This window comes from Leptomonas pyrrhocoris (genome assembly GCF_001293395.1).
Source record: "Leptomonas pyrrhocoris isolate H10 chromosome Unknown, whole genome shotgun sequence".
Lineage (NCBI taxonomy): Eukaryota > Euglenozoa > Kinetoplastea > Trypanosomatida > Trypanosomatidae > Leptomonas > Leptomonas pyrrhocoris.
This window is the reverse complement of record NW_015438383.1, coordinates 290,837-309,946: the sequence shown is the minus strand read 5'-3', so window position 1 is coordinate 309,946 and position 19,110 is coordinate 290,837. Positions and strand designations below refer to the sequence as shown.

The window sequence follows — 19,110 nt, the reverse complement described above, 5'->3', positions numbered from 1 at the left end:
GACAATAATAATAATACTAATAATGTGTCTGCCCCGCGCATTAGCGCTTTAAAGATCTTTCTTTGCAAAGAGGCACACAAGTCATTTGGCTGGGGTTCGCTCCGCATTCATTTTATAGTCCTCTGATAATCGCAGCAGCAGCCATTGTCGTTACTCTCTTCCCTCACACGAACAAACAAGCACTTCACTGAGCTCCAGCGCTGATTTCCTGCCAAACAGTAGAGCAGAAACAGGAAAAACACGTACACATTTTTTCCCCCTTTTTCTTGCCAGCGTTTAACAAACTTCCAAGAGAAAGACGAAGACGAAGATAACAAGTGAAGCGCTCAGCGTCCATTAACTGCGGATACTTTTTGATTTCCTCTCCCTCTACGTATATATGAAGCACCGCTCTTCAGGCCGCAGCCGCCGGGCCACTCCTGGTGGCACAGACGGCAGCTCCCTCGAAGCCGCCCTTGTCGCCTCCTCGCTGCTGCTGTGGATTCCCTACTCTCTTGCCGCCATCTATGTCGCCTACTGCAGCTCCTTCATCACCGAAGTTCCCCTCTCGCTGACCGGGTCACCCCCGTCGTCCGTCTCCGCTGCTGCAGCGGGCGGCTCGATGACGGCATCCGTGACGAGGGGTACGAGCAGCGCTCAGGCCTTCGCTTCCTCCACCACTGCTGCTGCCGCTGCTGTTGCCGCCGCTGCGGCTTCCTCCCCTGCCACATCATTCGTTCCACCAGATGTCGCTGTCATGTCGACAGGCTCCGTCGTGGACAGCGAGGCCGCCACGCTGCACCGCTACAGCTCCCTCTACTACTACGCCTTCCCCGCTGACTTCAGCATTGCGGCCTTTGTGCCGCTGCTTCTGCGGGTGCTGCCCTTCAGCGTGTTGGCCGTCACCGTCACCTTTTACCTCGCCGTGTACCGCTACAACGGTGGGGAGTACTTGATGGCGGTCGCGTGGGCGCTCGGCACGTGCAGCGGCTACGGCTGGCTCACGACTTTCACCGGCTCCGTCCAGCCCACCTTTGCCTCGAGCGGGTCGGCCAAGTCTCTTCTTGTGTCCGCCACGCCGCCCTCGTGGATGTGGCTCGTCGTGTCCCTTCTCACCGGGCTCTTCAGTGGCATCTTGTGCAAGGTGAAGGACATCGTGGACGGCAAGCACGACCGCGACACGCACTTCTTTCACATCTTTGACCGGTCCGATGGCGGCCGTGCGGGGAAGCCGCCGACGGCGCCTCCCACCACCAACCCGAGCGAGCCCCTCGCAGACGACGGCAGCCGCGCCGACTCGGCACCACGACGCCGCCAACGCACTCTGCACGGCTCGACCTCGCACCACCTTGTGAGTCTGGGGGATCGCCTCTACATGGTGGTCCCGTTCTGCACCGGACAGTGGTTTGCTTTCATTGTGCAGCACGGCTGGCGTGGCATTGTCGTGGAGAACGGGACGATCCTGCTCTCTCTCGGCCTGGTGGGCTACACGATGCTGAGTTACAAGTATTTGAAGCGGCAGGTGCTGCGTGCCTCTGGCCGCGTGACGCGGTCGGTGGCGGCGCGAGGACGCAGTCGGCGCAACCAGCGTCTGCGGCAACAGCAGCAGCAGCAGCGGCAGCAGACCCCCGCCTCGGCTCGCTCGGGGGAGGACTTAAGTACCACCTCCACGCCCTCCGCGGAAGGCGCACCGCGATCGACGAGTGCAGAGAACAGTAGCATGGATTCAAACAGTGCGAACGTGTCTCCGCGGGCTGCTGCTGGACCGGCTCTGTCCGAGGACGACGCGGAGGAGGAGATCACGGAGTTCTTTGAGGATGTTGGCGAGGCGGCGTTCATTGACGTGATTGACCTCATTTCAAAGCTTTTCACGACCTCGTTTGGCGTGGTGGTGGCCGGCGTGGTCGGCCTCAACATCTTTATGACGTCGCTGTGCATCCCTTTTCTGAAGGCGCTGTTTAAGCTGAACGCATTGGTGAGTGGGGTGGGCATTGTGATCGAGCTGATCATGTACGAAGTGGCATAGGCCGGGTTTAAAAGAAAAGAAAGAATGAAAGAGGCGACGTGGTTGAAAGAGCGGTACGTCGTACGACGGCGTGTGTGTGTGTGTTGCGTTCAACGAGGAACGACCAAAGGGTATATGTATTGCCTCCTTCTTCGTTTGCCTTTTCACACACACAAACACGTAGCAACGTTGCTTCCTTGGTGCTGTTCATCTTTCGCTCTTTCTCTCTTTTGTATTTTGTCTTATTTCTTCCTCTGTCTCCATGCTGATCGTTTTCTTTTTGCTTCCCCCTCCTTCTGTTTTTGAACTCGTCTACGGCTGCCGCGACGGCCGAAAAAGCAAACTGAAAACTAGAAGACGAATACGCGCCAGTGCTCTGTGCGTGCGCTCCTCCGGTGATGGTGATCTTGGCCCCTCTTCTCCTTCCTCTTCTGACCCCCCCCCTTCCCCCTTCCCCACTTTCTCTCTCTTCTTCAATTCTTCATTACTATGTATTAAAGCAGCACACTTCGTTTGCTGCCGTCTCCCTGGTCTTCACACACACACACGCACTCAAACAAAAAGGCCCCAAAAAGAATCATTAGAAAGGGGAGATGCGTACCTTGCCGGACCTTCATGGTCGGGTGAACGCACAGGCATCATCTATCTTTTCCCTAACATCCGCTACTCACGCGAGTGCGACACAGCCTGCAGCTTCTGCAGTGCCGCCGCCGCACACGCAGGAGGTCACAGGTGCATCCTCACACTCCGCGGACTCCTCCATCTACCTCACCACCCCCGCAGCTTCTTCGACCTCATCATTATCTGCGTCATCTCCTTCGAATAGTGCAAGAGACACCGCATCCACGTCGCTGCGCCGTCCCACGCTCCGCCCAAGCGCTGTTGAGTGTGCGCCCGCAACGAACAGCGCTAGTGGAAAAGAAGGCAAACCCCACGAAAAGAGTGGTGCGCAGAGCTGCCCCAACAGCCGCGGAGAGGTCGAAGCGGCACTGCCCGCAGCAGCAGGTGAATATGAGGGCATTTGCGCTTCGGCGCAAAGGGATGGAAGCGATCAACATGCGTTGTCTGTCGGCTCCTCCAACGAAGAGCGCCGTGCGGACCGAGCATCGCCGCCTCCCGCAACGCGCCTTTTCTGGTTCAACGGCCAGCTGATGCGTGTTGAGTCCGCGCGACATCGCGGTGGTGGTGGAAGAGCGGCGACTCCGGTGATCCCCGCGGACGCTGTGCGGAGCGTGTGGGTTGGACTCGATCGGTTTCGAGTACCGTGCCGCTGTGCAGGCGCGAGCGACGCGGGGCACGACGCGACAGGCTGCCCTTCCGCTCTCCTGCAAGTTTCCGACACAGCGACGAGCAACGCGATGCAATACGAAACGGATGCCGAAGTGGTGTCGTCGTCGTCGTCGTCGGCGAGATCGCTGCACGACGCAAGCGATCAGCAGTGGCAGCGCGCCGTGGAGGCCGCGGTGGCCGCGCACATCAGCGCGGAGGCACGGCGTCAGCTCTTTCGTGACGCCGATTCTGCTACTGGCGGTGAAAACTCTTTCCCGGACCCGCCGCTGATGTGTGGCGAGGGAATCGGAGAAGAGCGGGAGGCGTTGCTGCGGTGGTGGTGGTCGTCGCTGCATCATTGAACAAGTGCGGCCCTTCTCGGTTTCTCTTCTTTCCTTTGCAGACGTGCGCCTCCTTCCCCCCCCCCTTCCAAAAACAAAAGAGAGAAGAAGAAGTGGAGGCAAGAGCAAGAGCGCCAGCTTCTTCTCTGTTTATTGTTATGATTCTTAATGCTCCTGCCCCACTGCTCCTGAAGCGTTACAAAAGCCCACAAGCAAAGAAAAGCGTAGCTGAGACTTCCTATTGCCCTTGAAAGGAGTGCCCGTACACCAACACCGCTGTTTCCCCTTTCTTATTTGTTTTTTCTTTTGCCGACTCAACCAAATTCTCTGAGCGTCATTTCGTTCCTTCTTCTTCCGCGAAGACACCCGTTTTTGCGGCGGGGTTGTCACGGTTACGTCGCCTCCACAGCCGCGCTGCGCTGTGTGTGGGTGTCCCTCTCTCTCGCACGCACACATACGCCGTGCGCCCGTCATCTCCTCCACTACTTCTCTTTCTCCTTTCTCGTCACTTCTCTTTCGAATATATATATCTTATATGACAGCTTCAGCGTTAGCAAGCAAGCAAGCAACCATCCCCCCTACAAACACACAACGAAGATCATCGTAGTGTTAGCGCTTCACGTTTGATTCTTTCTTCTTCTTCTGTTCTCTCTTCCATCACTCTGCAAGGAGCTATCGGGCATTCACACTTTGGTTTTTTCTTTTTCTCTCTTTTCTGTTTTGCTGTTGTACCGTGCTGTGTAACAATAGGTATCGGAGGAGCTGCGGAAGACAAGCGAGAAGGATCGCGCACATTTTCATCGTCTCCCAAACACGGCCTCTCTTTTCTCTGTTTCTCACTGCTGTCTTGTATTACTATATATAGTTTACTCCTGTCTTGTCTGTATCTGCTTCTCCCTCGCTCACCCTTTCTCCCCTTCTCTGTCGAGGGTCAACGAGCAACGGCATGCTCTAAGGGAGGCATATATACATAATTAAGAGCCTTCTTATTCTTAGAGGCTAGCGTCTTGACGGGATACACGCCTTCTCCCTTCTCCCCGTTGCCGGTCTGTCTGTCTGCGGTACACTCGTGGGAGAAAGGACAACAGTGAAGACGGGACAGAAAGAAGGTAATTATTATTCTTACACGAAGAAAGGAAATAGAAGACGAAGGAAACGCTCTAGACACCCTTTAATCCCTTTTTTTCTTCTTTGCCCCCTTTCTTTGTTTCCTTTTCTGTGTTTTACTGCTGTGCTACTACAAAAACCCACTGTACCGCGTACGTTTCTACTGTCGTTCTCGAATTATTATTATTATTACTTTTTCCTCTTTTCGTTTTCTTCTGCTTCTTTTTCCTTGTGAGCGAGAAATTAAAATAATATAAAAAAAGACGTTTCTTTCGTTCCCTTTCTGTCACTTTTTTGAGGCTCTTCACTTTTTTCTTTTCGCTGCTCTTCTCCCTTCTCCGTTCGTGTGTGTGTGTGTACTTGCTGTCTTGCGTTTATTAAGAACGCCTTCGTTGTTTCTCTCTTTCTCTCTATATAGATTTTTCGCTTTACCCTGCTCGGTCGCAAATACGTTACTCTCGACACTCCTGTTATTTATTTGTCTTATTTATTATTTATTATTTATTATTATTATTATTATTATTAATATTATTATTAATCGTTGCTGCTGCTGCTCCTGCTCATTCCTTCTGCGACGCCCGCTGTCAATTCCTGCTGCGGCACAAACACCAACCGCCTCACACATCGCTCTTCCCCGCCCACGTCTTTCAAAAGCAAAGCAAACAACAACAGAGGCAGCGATACGGCAAGGAAGGTACACAGGGGCGAAGCAACGAGTCCTGAACGTGCTCAGGGGAAAGGAGAAACCTGCGTGTGCTGTTGGATGTAACTGCGTATTGAAGAACAACAAGCAGAAGAAGAGCTCTCTGACACACACACTCACCCACACACAGACGAAGACATATGTCACTCACAACATCCAACAATACGAGCGGGCAGCCGCAGGACCCAACGAGGCGGCCCTCCTCTCCCCCCGCAAGCAGCAGCACCAGCAGCGAGAACATCGAGTCCCCTTCCGCCTCTCCACCACCCACAGATGCATTAGAGACGATGCCGGCGACGCACACCGCTCTCGCACGCGGGAGCAGGCGAGCCAGGGAAGCGCCATCCCCACGGCGCTCGTCGTCGTCGCCGTCGCTGTCGCCTCCCCCGCCCCCGCGTGTCGCATCCACCGCGCGGTGCAGCTCGCACACGGCGAGCGAAGGAGGCAGTCACGACGATCCGCGCCAGAAGAAGGCAGGGTCGAAAAGTAAAGGGCAGCAGGATGAGCGAACGGACTCCAATAGCCACGGTGTGGCTAGCGGACAAGGCACCCACAACGGCGACGAAGACAGTGGTACACCTCCCACGTTACTACCACGACTAAAGAAAGATCCTAGGGTGAAAAGGTCAAAGGTGGTCCGGCGAACAACGGGGGCGCTGCGGCAGAGGGAGAGGGAGGGTGCGGCGGCTTCCACGGGCGGCAGCGGCAGCGGAAGGAGCCCCCTCAGCAGCACGACGCAGCTCTCCACGCCGTCCTCGACACCGCTGTCAGCAGCGACGACGCCTTTGGCGAGCGGCGAGTACTTATCCGCACGCAGCAGCGTCTCCCCCACCGCCGTCGCTGCCGCCTCTTCGCGAATCATCGCCGTGCCGCATTCTGCGCGCACGTCCGCCACGGTCGAGGCTTTTCTCCTCGGCGCACAGAACTGTCTGAACAAGCAGGAGCTGCTCTTTCGGCGACTGGACGCGAAGTTGGCGCAGGTGGAGGACGGTCGGCTCTCACCGACCGGGCCGGTGCCGCGCGGCGGGCGAGGCGGCGTCGTGTCCTCCTCGTCTGCAAGAGGCGAAAAGCGGAGGTCCGAGTCCCTGCCGTCGTCGTCGCAGGAGCGAATGCTGTGGCTGAGTCCCTCCCCGACGAACGCCGCGAGCGCCGTCGACGCCCCACGAGCGGCATCGACGCGGGCTTCACTCGGCACACCGACGGAGGAACCTTTTGCCCCCGTACGCACCGAAGCAGCACGCCCCACCGCGTCAGCACCGTCTCCGCTGTCCGACGCCGTCGTCGTCGTGCACCCGACGCTGACACGTGTGTCCGGCAGCGAACCCGCCGCGGGCTTGCCGAGATCCACGGCATCGCCTTCGCAGGCTACCGCGACGCCACCGCTGACCACCCCGGCCTACCTTGGACTGGAGAGCGTCATCGAGGTGGCCGCCTCCACCTCTGCAACGCCACCACCCGTTTTCCAGCAGCTCGGGCAGCTGTTCTCCACTACCTCCAGTTTGTCACTGTCGCCGCCGCCGCCGCCGGCTACCCAGTGGCGACGACAGCCCGGCAGCCCGTTGTCTGCGAGCCCTTCTACCGCAGCCCCATCGCCATCCTTTTCCAGTGCTCCTCACTCCTCGTCTTTTCTCTCTGCCGCCTCCTCCGTGATGGACGGCGGCGCTCGCGGTGTAGAAAGCGGTAAGAATAGCCATAGCAGAAGCACCAACAACAGCAGCGGCGGGCAGCAAGCGAGCGTCGTCGTACGACAGCGAAGTCACGCACACATGTACCGCAGCAGCAATCAACCGTATCATGAGAGCGAAGGTAGTGAGGATGCTGCTGCAGCAGCTGGACTAAGCGGGCAGAAGCCGAAGGGAAGGCTTGAAGGTCCCGTCCCTCCGTGGTACTCCCTCGCCGTGCAGTGGGAAGGTGGCGGGGCTGCTGCCGCTGCCGCTTCTTCGGAAGATCTTCAGCGCACACCAAACACGACTTCGACGGCCTCCAGCGTCAGCGGTGGTGGCGGCGGCGGCGCAGGCGGCCGCTACGCTCCGTCCTTCTTCGATGGCATCACGCCCCCCTCATCCTCCTGCAACCCGCCGCTGGTGCTGCCGACGCTGCCGGGTCTGCGGCGCAGCCACAGCGGTGGGGTTTGGCTGACGGGTGACACCCCTCGCGGGACCTGGTCTGTGTCCCCGCCCGGCGCGGCGGCCGCGGTGGGGGTCACCGGCAGCAGCAGTGGCGGCAGCGGCAACCTGCGCGTGGCGACCGTGTCGAATGCGGTGAGTCTCCTGACGAGCATCGACAGTGTCACCCTCTCGCCCCTCTCGCGGCCCATGTCAACGTGGGGCGGGAGTCCAATGACGCAGAGCATGAACAGCGGCGGCAGTCCTGGCCAGCAGCCATCACGTTCAATACCGCCACCACCGTATGGCGTAGGGATCCACGGCCTCAACCACCCCACTGCCAGGGACACTGCTGGCGGCACGCTTTCGCTGGCGGGAACGGCGTGGCGTCACTCCGGCAGCAGCCCCCGTCCCCGCCCCAGTGTGAACTTCACGGGCAGCAGCGGGAGCGACGCGGCGGTGGCGGTGGGGGATAGTGTAGGTGGAGGGGCAGGGGATCGTGACGCCTCCACTCCTGTCTCCAGCAGCAGTCGGCACAGCCCCGTTCTGTTCAACATCGTCAGTCCGCCCAGCGCCGCTCCTACTTCTGCCAGCGTGTCGCCCTTCTCATTCGAAAGCAGCGGCGGTGGCGGTGCCGGTGTGCGTCCCCCGCCGCTGCAGCCGAATGTGCTGCCGTGTTCCGCCTCTACTGTTGCATCGAGTCGGCAGTACGTGCCGGTGGGCGGGGGCGGTGCCGCCGTAGCGGTGCCGCCACAACTGAACCGCTGGACGGGCGACATCCTCTCCCCCCTCTCCGTCTCCTCCTCGCTGACGTCCTCGGTGGCGACGTCGCGACGGACGAGCGGGATTCCGCCTTGCAATGACACAAAAATTGCCTTCGACAACTTTTCGCACTGCAATAACTCCAGCTTCGTCTCGGCAACTTCGGTAGACGAGGAGCCGCACGCGTTCTTGAGTGGGTTGGCCGCCGGCTCCCACACCGTCTCGAGCCGACCGACGTCGAGGGTGGACCAGGCAGTGCCGCCGATGACGCCCTTCGCAAAAGACGCGGCGCAGGCGGTGGATCGTGCGTCGAACTTTTTGATGGTGGCGGTGGCCTCGCCCGTGTCGGTGCCACCGCCGGTCTCGGGCAGCGGTAATAGCAGCAACGTTGGGGGAGGAGCTGGCATCCCCGCCTCCGCAACGGCGGCGCCGACACGCCGGCAGCTCGCCTTGTCCGCCTCGCCATCGGTGGAGCGAGTAGGGGGCGGCGACGACGACGACGGAGAGACGCACCGGCACCGCCGCCCACCGGAAGGGCACGGGGCCGCCGCCTCTCCCTCATCCCCCGTGCAACAAGCCACGCCTGCAGAAGAGGACAGAGGCAACGAGGAAGAAGGCGAGCATCCTCGCAGCGCGGATCGTACCGGCAACGTCCGTGGCGGTGACGAAGCAGAAGCGCAGGACACGCAGGAGGAGCGGAGCGGCCCCGTCGTCTTCAACCCGTTCGCGATTCCTCCCCCGCCGTCTTCCTTATCGGAGCTGCACGCACATCAGCAGCGACGGCGCTTGAGTGCCGCACCGGTGCCGACGATGCGACGGCCTCCGATGGCACCATCACGGCCGAGCAACGCGGCAGATGACGCGGCGAGCCCTCTTCATGGACCCCACCCCACCCCCACAAGTGGAGGAGAAGGCAGCGATCACGCAGCGCAGCAGGAGAAGTGGCTCTCCTACGAGCGGCAGCACGAGCACATGCACCTGCCGGCGTGCTGGCGGGACAGCGAGGTGGTGGTGGTCGACGCGGACGAGGAGGCGAACCGCGAGCGCTATGACGAGGCGGAGGCGCAGCTGCGACTGCTGGAGGCGGAGTTGATGGGCCACTGGCAGGCGACGCCCACCAGCAGCGAAAGGGACGACCAGCCGCCACGCGAGTCGGAGGACGACACGGAGGGCGAGGGGGAGACGGAGGGAGAAGGCGAAGGAGACGGGGACGAGGTGGGAGGTGGAAAGCGGTCACGGTATGGCGGTCGTCGGCACGGTTACCAAGGCACCGCAGCGGTGGTGAGCATCGACGACAACGGCACGGCGGCGGCGGCGGCAGCGGATGCACACGTCGACGATGGCGACGACCTCGAGTGGGATGACGAGGCGGAGGGCGATGCCGGTTCATATGAAGAACGCCTGGCGCAGTATGGACGAATGGTGTTGATGCAGCGCCGACGCCTCCTACTCGCGCGGCGCTGTCGCGGTCAGACGATCACGAACCGGGGCAGCATCAGTGCCAGCAACAGCAACAGCATTAACGCCGCGACAGGCGTCGTCGCTGGCGGCAATGGCAGCGGCAGTCATCATAATAGTATTGCCACGGGAGGTGGATCGGTGTGCCGCACCAGTCCCACCAGACACGCCGGCCGACACGGTCGTCACAGGCAGGAAACCGAAGACAGCACCGAAGGCCACGACGGCGCTATGCCAGGAGCACTAACCGCCGCCGCCGCCGCAGATGATGATGGTGGTGGCGGTGTGGATTACAACAACAAGGAAGGTCATCATCTTTTGCTATTGCCCTCGCCGCCACCGCCGCCTCTGGCTCCGTCGACCACGTCTGCAGCCTCTCCAGAGTCGCCAGAGGCACATCGGCTGTTCCGCCGCGGCAACTCCGCACCGACGGTGGTGTCCGACAGCGGGGCGGCCGACTGGCAGAGTCTGCGGACGCGCTTCGACGAACTCGTGACCTTCCAGCAGCGCATGCATGGAAGGGAAGGGGAGGAGGGAGACGGCGGCAGTCTCGGCGACGGCAGCGGAGGACAACAGAGTGGTGCGGAGAGCAGCCACCAGCGGTCGAACAGCGAGCAGCAGCAGCAGCAGCAGCTGCGGTCGCGTCGCCGTCGCAGCCGTAACTACGGCAATCCCGAACCACTTGAGTCTGCCTCGCCAGTTGGCGATGCAGGCCCATGGACGGCGGCAGGTGCCACACCCGCCGCTGCTGCTGCTGTAGCGGCGGATGATGATCGAGCGGACCATCACTTGTCGACAGCATCGCTCCAGGAAGACGGGCCGAACGATGAGCGCAGCATCAACGACGGTGACCCCGCGCTTTCGTGTGCGTCCTCCACGGCGGTTTTCACGGAGAAGAGTCGACGGAGCACGCTTGCATACGTTGACGACGGACACTGCGGTAGGCCGACGGAGGAAGGCGACATCACGATAGCGGCATCGGCTACGTTCTTTCTGAACGATGCGAGTCAGTCGGAGAACGCTGCTGCTGTGATGCGGCCGCGCGACACGGCAGACGCGTCTACGAACGAAAAGGCCGACGATGGGGTTGCCGCTCGCGAGGTAAGCACGGACGGCACGTTCATCAAAGCGTCGAGGCAACCAGCGCAGGCGGGGGTGGGGGAGGGCGAAGACGAGCTCGCGGCACCGCCCACGTTGAACGCCGGACGCACCCGCAGCAGTGCTGCAATAAACGGCGAGAGATGTGATTCTTCTGCGGTAGAAGACCCGCCGCGCACCTCCGAGGCCGCTGGAACAGCAGGGCCGTTGCCCCTCCCTGGCAGCACCGCCGTGCACAAAGAACCGCCGCCATCGCTCGCGAGTGTGCCGCCGTCTTTCACGGTGGACCTGCGCTGCGCTACGCTCCGCCCCGCCGCTCCAGTCGTCACGTCGATCACCCCAGCACCCGCGTCGACGGAGCCCTTCGCGGCCGACAACGGCGCGGCGGAGGGGACGGACGAGGTGGAGAGTGTGCTCTCCACCGGTGACGGCGGCAACGTGGTGCGCCGGAGTCCACCAGGGACTGGCGTTACCACCTGCACGCCGGTGATGGCGCGCCTGCCACGGACGCCGCGTCTGCGCTTCACGCACACGCCACGCGGCACGACGCGGCCCAACACGCTCGGGCTGGGGCGCCGTGGAATTGTGTTGCACAGTGTGTCCATCGCGAGGGCTGCGAAGAAGCAGCAACCTGCTGCTGCTGCTGCGGCGGCGGCGGCCGCGGAGGGAGAAGGCGGCGTCAGCGAGGAGGCGAAGGATGAAACGCACAGAGCGGAGGCGGCGGCGGCGACGACAATCGCGACAACGACGGTGTTGAAGTGTCGACGGGTAAAGAAGACACGTGCGGTGCCGGTCGGCGGTGATGCCCCGAGAGCCGCCGCCAAGAGGAAAGTGGTGCTTCGCAGCGCAACAGGTGGGTCGGTGCCGCCTCTACCTTCCTCCTCCGCCGTTGACGCCAACGTCGCCACTGCCGCACCGTTGCCAAGCACCGGCACAGACGACTCTCTGCCCCCCTCCGAGGTGGCTGCCGTCAGCAGGGAAAGACGATCCAGTGTGGCGACGTCCCTTTCCAAGGTGGACCCAGCACGGGAGCTCGCCGCTGCACCGGTGTCCGCCAGCCATCAACTGCACAACGACGTTGCCGATGGCGGGGAGGCTGCCGAGCCGCTGCCGCCGCACGGGTCCTCCGCTGTTTCGCACGCTTCCCTCAACTCACCCGATTCGTCGTCGTCCGCCACCGCCGTCGCGCCGGCCTCCCGCACCGCATCAACGCAGCCGGAGAAGAAGGCGCGGCGAGTGGCGCTGAACACGACGACGTCGTCGCCCGCCACGACCCGCCGACGATCCATTGGGGCCGACAACGCAGTACGCGGCAGCGCCCTTCCCCGGAAGGACCGCCGTACCGATAAGGAGGACGACGGTGGGCCTCACCGAGCAGCCGACAACCACGGCAGCAGTGGCCCGAACATCATCGGTGGTGGCCCGGCGGAGATGGGCTGCGGTAACAGCAACAGCACCGCAGAGTCACGCGCCCTGCTGCGTCGCCTGGCGCAGCGCAAGGACCGCACCCGCGCGATGGAGGAGCGTCTGAGCCTCAGCAGTGGCCACTTCACCAGCGTCAGCGCGGCCCCCGCGACGGCGGCAACGGACGGGGAATACGGGGCGGCAGCATCCGCAGCGGTGAACTCGACCGCCACCACCCCTCTGCGCTCCGCCTTGAAGAGCCAAAATCACTTGGAGGTGCCGCAGCCGCCGCACGAGCACGATCTGGAGAGCCCCACCACGGCGGTCAGCACGCCCACCACCTCCCCTCTGGCGGTTCAGGAGGATGCGGATGCGAATGCTGCCGTGGCTACGGGAGTGATGACGACAGGTGCGAATAGCGGTAGCGGTCATCGCCATCCAGATGCGCGACACGTCGGCGTGGTCGAGCCAGTCGACGGCCCCTCCGTGAGCTTCACACCGGCTCACCAAGGAGCGATGTCCGGCCAGCAACAGCAGCAACAACTCACCGGCACTGCCACGTCGGTGGGGAAAGCAAACACACGCCGCCGCCTTGTCGATGTGCGCAGCCGCTCTACCACGAGCAGGCAAAGCTCCTCCCTGCCGGACCTCTCCACGACATCCACAGCCGCATCCACAGCCGCGCCACCGCCAGGGCTGAAGGTTACGCTCATCACCGGCAGAGTAGCGCCCACCGCCGGCGTACACCACCCCTCCGTCGCATCCACAGCCGCAACCACCGCGGGGAATGGTGGCGGGACGAGCAGCACGCACACACACAGCCGAGAGGAGAGTGTATGGCTGCATGTGCGGTCCACCTCACCGCTGCCGCCGACGTCGGCGCTGACGTCCCCAAAGGAGCACCGCCGCCACACGATCGGGGAACCACTGTATTTGGCAATGCCTGAGAAGCGGCTTCGCCCGACGCGAACCGCGATCAACAACTAGTCTTCTTCCACGGTGAACTCGCACCGTCCCCGCGCTCCCGCTCGCCTGCTCGCACGATCCTTCATCTGTTCTCTCTGCGTGTGTGTGTGACACGATACTGTCTCTTTGCACTTCAAGACGGTCTTTGGACGATGGCGACACTTATCATTATTATTGCTGTTGCATGCGTGTGTGTGTGTGTGGTTGTTCGCTGCTCACCGTTTTTCTTTTGTTTTCGAGTAGCGTCGACTTTGCAATATGTATTTGGAGGGGGTGCTGCCGACGACGTGCCCGCGCACATATGACGTGCTGCTGTGTCCGCTTCCCCTCCCCCTCCCTCCCGCTTCGATGAATTCTATAGTACTACCTCTTTCCGTGCTCTCTTCTCGCGGTGTGTAGATCCTCTCGACTGTTACTGTTATGGATATATACGGATGCACGTATGGTGCTCCCCCCTTCCTCCCCGCTCTGCTTCGTCTCCTTTGCGATGCTGATGGGTCCGCCCGTACAACGCAAGACGAGCAACCACCGTGACCGCAGCAGCCGCCGCAGCAACAGCAAGGGCAGCAGAAGAAAAGAAACGCTATGTGACGCCAAAGGATTTACTTCTACTCTCGAAGGTGCTGTTGCTGTGACTTTTGTTTTCTCCCCCTTCGTTTCTAGAAAGTCGAAGAAAAAAAGTATAATAATAATAATAATACATATTAGCAGTTCGTGGAGGACGGCGGTCACGTTGTATACGACGGACTGGATGGGAGTGTCTACCACGGTCCTGACTTCGGACGGTGGAATGCGCACGATCCCTTCTGCTTGCGTCCATCTCTCTCGCCACGTCTCGCGCCTGTCTCCTTCACCGTCGTTGCTCGTGCCTTTCACTTCACCCACCGTCTCTTCCTTTCCCCCGTGCTCGAGTGTGTGACCGCTCTTCTCTTCGTTTATTGTGCTGCTCTGCGGGCTCTTCTATTTTAAAGGAAAGAAAACTCCATCCAATACCGGGGCGTTGAGGCATTGTCATTTGCTCCTCTCTCTCACTCAGTGGCAGCAACACACCCCCACACCCGCACTCCCCAAACACGCACGCACGCACGCACGCACGAGGCGATCAGCCCTGACCCCCCCCCCCCCACCACAGTTGAAGTACAACGGACACACCAATCGACCTTTTGCAACGCAACGGCAACGCGGTTTTTCTTGTGTGTTTTCTTTCTGCCCTTTTCCATACCGCGTGTTTTCCCATCCTCTGTTTCTGCTGTGTCAGCGCAGACAAACAGCGTGTCGTGCACGTTGATTCGTGTGTCGTCCGCCGGCGCGATCGCAATGCACACCGCCACGTTCACCCACTGCCTCTCTTCGCGTACGGTGGCCGCCGGTGTTGCTGTCGCGAGCTCGCGTTGCCGCCTCCGCACCTTCGCCGGCATTGCCACCCCCACCGGTAGTGATGGCGCGCTCTTCTCGACGGGCCCGACTCTTCGCACGGTCCGACGAGACGTGCCCTGCGCACTTCACCCACGCGGTCCTTTCATTCCGTCCCTGGTGGCACAGCAGGCAGGTCTGTTTACGAATGCAAAGAAGTCCTTCGCCCGTGGCACCGAGGAGGAACTGAAAGCGCGCGGCGAGGCGGAGCTGAAGACATCGCAGGAGTTCCTGCGCAGGCCGGTGGATGACGATGGCCGCAACGCACCGCGCGCCCGTGACGTGGAGACGCAGCTACCCTCCCTGAAGCAGCTGAACGAGGAGCTGCCCTCTGCCGCAGAGCTGGAGAAGGCGTTAAAAGAGGGCAAGATGGAGGCGTTTGCGATGAAGCCGGAGAAGGATGAGGAGTGATGCTAGGTCGGTGCTCCACGTGCGTACACACATACACACACGCACCTCCATACACCTACCTACACGCGGAACACGCACTGTGTGACCCTTCCTTCTCTCACTCCCTCCTTGTAAAGAAAAAAAATATATAATATACACTCCACTGAGTCGTCGTCATCAAAGCAATGCTTTCGCGTTGATTTACATGTTTTCAAATTTTCTCCTCGAAAGATTCATTATTTATCCGTTTTTGCCGTATTTTACCCACCGCTGCGACACCGTGCTTTTAACTGCTTGGCTTTTTCTTTTTCTCCCTTCTCTCACGCATATCTATTTATATGTATTTTGTCTTCGCCGTACAACCTGCAGGATGCCACCAAATGTGTGCTTGTACGGAGAGGAGTTATTTAAATATATATCTATTTCGAATTGGCTGCCGTTTTGCTCAACTATTCCGTTTCCAATGCTGTAAATTATGCTATGTGTGTATGTATGCACGCTGACGACGCGCGCCTCCACATTGGAAAGAGGAAAATGGAAAGAAAGTCGTTTCGCGGCGTGCGTGCTCATGAAACGACGAAGCACCTTCCATCCTATTCTCGCGTCTTCGCTGTCTCTTTCTTTGGCGTTGCTGCTACTGCTGCCTTCACGGGCCCACGCGCTCCATACACCGCAGCGAGCGTCATTATATATATAAAGCCGTTCCTCCGATCTTTCGCTGTCAAATTATCGTGTGCATACTTATTCATTCTTATAACTAAAAAGAAACGCGGAGACGATGAGGCGCCCCTCTCACACGTCGTCCGCGACACACCCTCTGCACGTGTTGTGTGCGTGTGACACCTTCAAGGGCACGTTGCCCTCGGACAAGGTGGGAGAGGCGGTGGAGGCCGGATACCGCCAGGTGTGGGAAAAATTGCATCGTCAGCGCGGTACCACGACGCAGCCGTCCATCACCGCCAGCAACTTAAGCGTCCACCTTCTTCCTCGTGTCACGAAGCCACCGCCGCTTTCGCCGCACGCCGACCCCGACGTGGGGGAGGTGGAATGCGCTTCCATCGCCGCGGGGCTGCTGGCGGCGAGTCTCATTCCTCCGTGTGTCTCGTTTTCTTGGAGAGATCATCTCCACCACCTCTCCCCACAGCACCATCGGCTTCTCCAGCAGAACGGTACACGCGCAGACACGACAAGCAGCGGTGGGGTGCCATCGCAGCCCGAGGAGCCGCCGTTGGCGAAGACGGCTCCGGTGGAGTTCACGCACACCCCCATGAGCGACGGCGGGGCTGGGCTCCTCGACAGTGTCACCTTCGCTGCTTCTCGTGAAGCGGCGCAGCAGAAGAGGACGAACATGAAGCTCGGAGAGACGGTTGCCCATTCGCTCGACACAATGCCTCGGTCTACCGTGACGAACGGGGCAGCGGCCGGCGGGGGTGCCGTGGCGGCGACACCGCACGCTCCGCCTGCCTCTCCCGATGCGTTGCACTTTGAAAGGGTCTGCGTGCCCGCATCGGTGATGATCACCGGCCCGCTGGGGCTCCCCATCTGCCCTCCCACGAGAGCCGAATCTTCCTTCTCGTCGTCCGTGATGCCTCCAGTGGAGAAAGGCGTGTCGTTTGCGTGCGACGTCGCCCGTCGGGTGTTGGTGGTGGAGATGGCGGAGGCGGCTGGGCTTCCCCGCATTGCGCGTCGGCAGGACCGCGACCCAGCCCGCACAACCAGCTACGGCGTAGGGGAGTTGATCCGCTATGCGCTGCGCTACATGGAAGGCGAAATGAGCAGGATGGAGGAGACAACTGCGACTGCTGCTGCTGCTGCTGGTGGAGTGAGTAAGCGAGGCAAGGGTCACAAGGGCAGAGGAGTGCGGCTCTTCTTGGGCATTGGCGGTAGCGCCACGAACGACGGCGGACTCGGTGCACTGCAGGCCCTCGGGCTTGAGATCTTCGTTGCGCTGACGGCCGCATCCGCCACCTCAGCGAGTGAGGGCGTTCTTTTGGATCGACCCTTCTGTGGTGGGGATCTTGGGCGAATGACGCACGTTCGCATCAGTGATGCAATGCACCGCCTGTTCCCCTACCTGCAGGGCACCCCGACGTCACCCGCTGCGTCTTCCACGCACGGCACCATCGACGCGGGGCTGTACGTTGAGGAGGTGTGTTTGATCTGCGACGTCGACAATCCCCTCGTGGGGCCCCACGGTGCCACCTACACTTTTGGGCCGCAGAAGTGTGCACCGCCGCGGCCGCCAGCGCCGTCGTCGCTGCCCACGACAGCAGGAAAGGACACAGATGGCGCCGCTGCTGCGGTGGATGACGCAGCGGTCGGGGTGATCACCTCTGCCGCGCAGCGGGCGCTGCTCGACGGGTTGGAAGGAGGGATGCGGCACGCTGCAGCGTGTGTGGTGCGCAGCACGTGGCGACAGCTGGCGCACCCGTCCGCAGCGGCGCTGCCCACGGAGGCTGCGGTGCGTGCGGACGTGCTACACCGCCCCGGTGGCGGTGGTGCGGGGGGCATGAGCGGCTTCTTCCGTTACGTGCTACACGCCAGTTACGTGCCAGGCGCGGATGTTGTCGGTGGGTTATTGGGCCTGTACGAGACGCCGCGTGTGGCGCATCTGCTGGGCAGCGACGACCAGGACTCCTCCGCTGCAGCAGCGACGCACCCCCGACAGAAGGCAGGCCTGCTGACAATGGACAGTCCTGCGGTGCGGCACCCCCGCGGCTGCCTCTTCCACACGTGCGACGTCGTCGTGTCGGGTGAAGGCTCCTTCGATGACCAGACGATCGCGTCGCACAAGACGGTGGGCCGCCTGCTGGAGATGTGCACGGCGGCGAACGCCTATCGCCTGTGGAGGCACTACTGCTGCTGTGACGTGCCCTCCTCGACGCCGGAGAGTCGGAGAACAGCGGACGCCGCTTCTTCTCTCCCGCACCCGTCGCCGCGTCTTTCCGATACCCGCTGCCGTCGGATTGAGGAGTTTATCGTCGTGTGCGGACGCACGAGCTTCGAGGACCGCACGGCGTGCCGCTCCACCGTGACGACGTCGGTGTGCTCTACTTTGCTGATGCCGCATCTGAAAGCAGCAACAGCAACCACCGCCCATAACTCGCACACAGCGTTAGCTGAGGAGGCAGCAGTGCCGATCAGCAGCAGCAGCAACAGCAATTTAGACACGGTGCGCGTAAACCTGTACCTCCACGCGTTGCTGACGTCTCCTGCGTTTCGTGCGGCGTGGGATGCCCGCCGGTCAACACGCGACACGAGGAGGCTGACCGCCGCGAACCTATTGAAGGAGTGGTGTGTGCCGCGTGTGACGGTGCTTCCGCTGACGCCGACGCTGTTCTCCTTCGCAGACGCGACGCAGCGGTCCTACGCGTGTGTGGTGTCCGCGGTGGCGGATTTGCTGGAGGACTCTGTGCGACGCCTCGCCACAGCGAAGACGACAACGGCGGTGACCGCTTCACTGAGGCAGAGAAGCGTGAAAGAAAAAAGTAAGCTGTAGGCGGGGAGTGGAACTGAAGAAACCATCTTCTACCTTTCTTTTCTTTGTTGGCCTCCCGGTGGAGTTCACCCCTGTGCCACAGCCGCTGTCCTGCCTCAGGTGGTGAGGATTAAAAAGCTGATATCGAAGTAAATGAATATATCAATTCATAGCGATGCGAACGGATCGTGTGCGCGTCGGCAGTTTGGTTTTGTTGCACTCCGCATCTTTTCTTTTCCACAACCAACAAAAACCCTTAATATACAATTAAGTGCGTGGCGATGCTGCACAACATCCAAAGGAGTTGTAACCTAAGAAAAAGCTGATGTAGCGCTTACGCAGAAGGAATGGCAAAGTGCCCTTTTTTTGGTTTTTCAAACAAATCCGTTTCTTCTTCTTCTCACTCTCTCTCTGTGGAGTGTGGAGCGGAGCACTATTACTTTTCCTTCTTGCGTAGCACCATGATCGCGCTTCATCCCCCCCCCCCTCCCCCTTGCGGCTGTGATGGCTCTCTTTGAGCCTTCCTCCCCCCCTCTGCATTCCCCACCTCTCGTCACGAAACCTTTTTCTTTATTCATTCACTATTTTTTTTTATTTTCCGGGAGTGGGGGTTTTGTGTACGCCGTACTGCG

The 19,110-nt window shown here is 60.7% G+C and overlaps 5 protein-coding genes across 7 annotated transcripts; all 5 read left to right on the top strand.

The window, feature by feature from the left end:
- Positions 1–43: 43 nt before the first annotated feature.
- Positions 44–2,005, top strand: ABB37_08935 (hypothetical protein; the record flags this gene model as incomplete). The annotated part of the gene is made up of 1 exon (XM_015808123.1): positions 44–2,005. The coding sequence occupies exon 1, from the start codon at positions 380–382 to the stop codon at positions 2,003–2,005; it is 1,626 nt and encodes a 541-aa protein (XP_015653408.1). The 5' UTR covers positions 44–379.
- A 478-nt stretch (positions 2,006–2,483) lies between these two features.
- Positions 2,484–3,615, top strand: ABB37_08934 (hypothetical protein; the record flags this gene model as incomplete). 2 transcript variants are annotated; one of them, XM_015808122.1, is made up of 1 exon in its annotated part: positions 2,484–3,615. In XM_015808122.1, the coding sequence occupies exon 1, from the start codon at positions 2,578–2,580 to the stop codon at positions 3,613–3,615; it is 1,038 nt and encodes a 345-aa protein (XP_015653407.1). In that variant the 5' UTR covers positions 2,484–2,577. The 2 variants fall into 2 exon arrangements, with proteins under 2 accessions (XP_015653407.1, XP_015653406.1); XM_015808121.1 differs by having other exon boundaries at positions 2,548–3,615.
- A 520-nt stretch (positions 3,616–4,135) lies between these two features.
- ABB37_08933 (hypothetical protein) lies at positions 4,136–13,218 on the top strand (the record flags this gene model as incomplete). Its single annotated transcript, XM_015808120.1, has 1 exon — positions 4,136–13,218. Exon 1 carries the CDS (start codon positions 6,514–6,516, stop codon positions 13,216–13,218), a length of 6,705 nt encoding a protein of 2,234 aa, XP_015653405.1. The 5' UTR covers positions 4,136–6,513.
- A 949-nt stretch (positions 13,219–14,167) lies between these two features.
- On the top strand, positions 14,168–15,021 carry ABB37_08932 (hypothetical protein; the record flags this gene model as incomplete). Of its 2 annotated transcripts, none has more annotated exons than XM_015808119.1 (1): positions 14,168–15,021. In XM_015808119.1, exon 1 carries the CDS (start codon positions 14,515–14,517, stop codon positions 15,019–15,021), a length of 507 nt encoding a protein of 168 aa, XP_015653404.1. In that variant the 5' UTR covers positions 14,168–14,514. The 2 variants fall into 2 exon arrangements, with proteins under 2 accessions (XP_015653404.1, XP_015653403.1); XM_015808118.1 differs by having other exon boundaries at positions 14,173–15,021.
- A 654-nt stretch (positions 15,022–15,675) lies between these two features.
- Positions 15,676–18,499, top strand: ABB37_08931 (putative glycerate kinase; the record flags this gene model as incomplete). The annotated part of the gene is made up of 1 exon (XM_015808117.1): positions 15,676–18,499. The coding sequence occupies exon 1, from the start codon at positions 15,779–15,781 to the stop codon at positions 18,497–18,499; it is 2,721 nt and encodes a 906-aa protein (XP_015653402.1). The 5' UTR covers positions 15,676–15,778.
- Between the last annotated feature and the right edge of the window lie 611 nt (positions 18,500–19,110).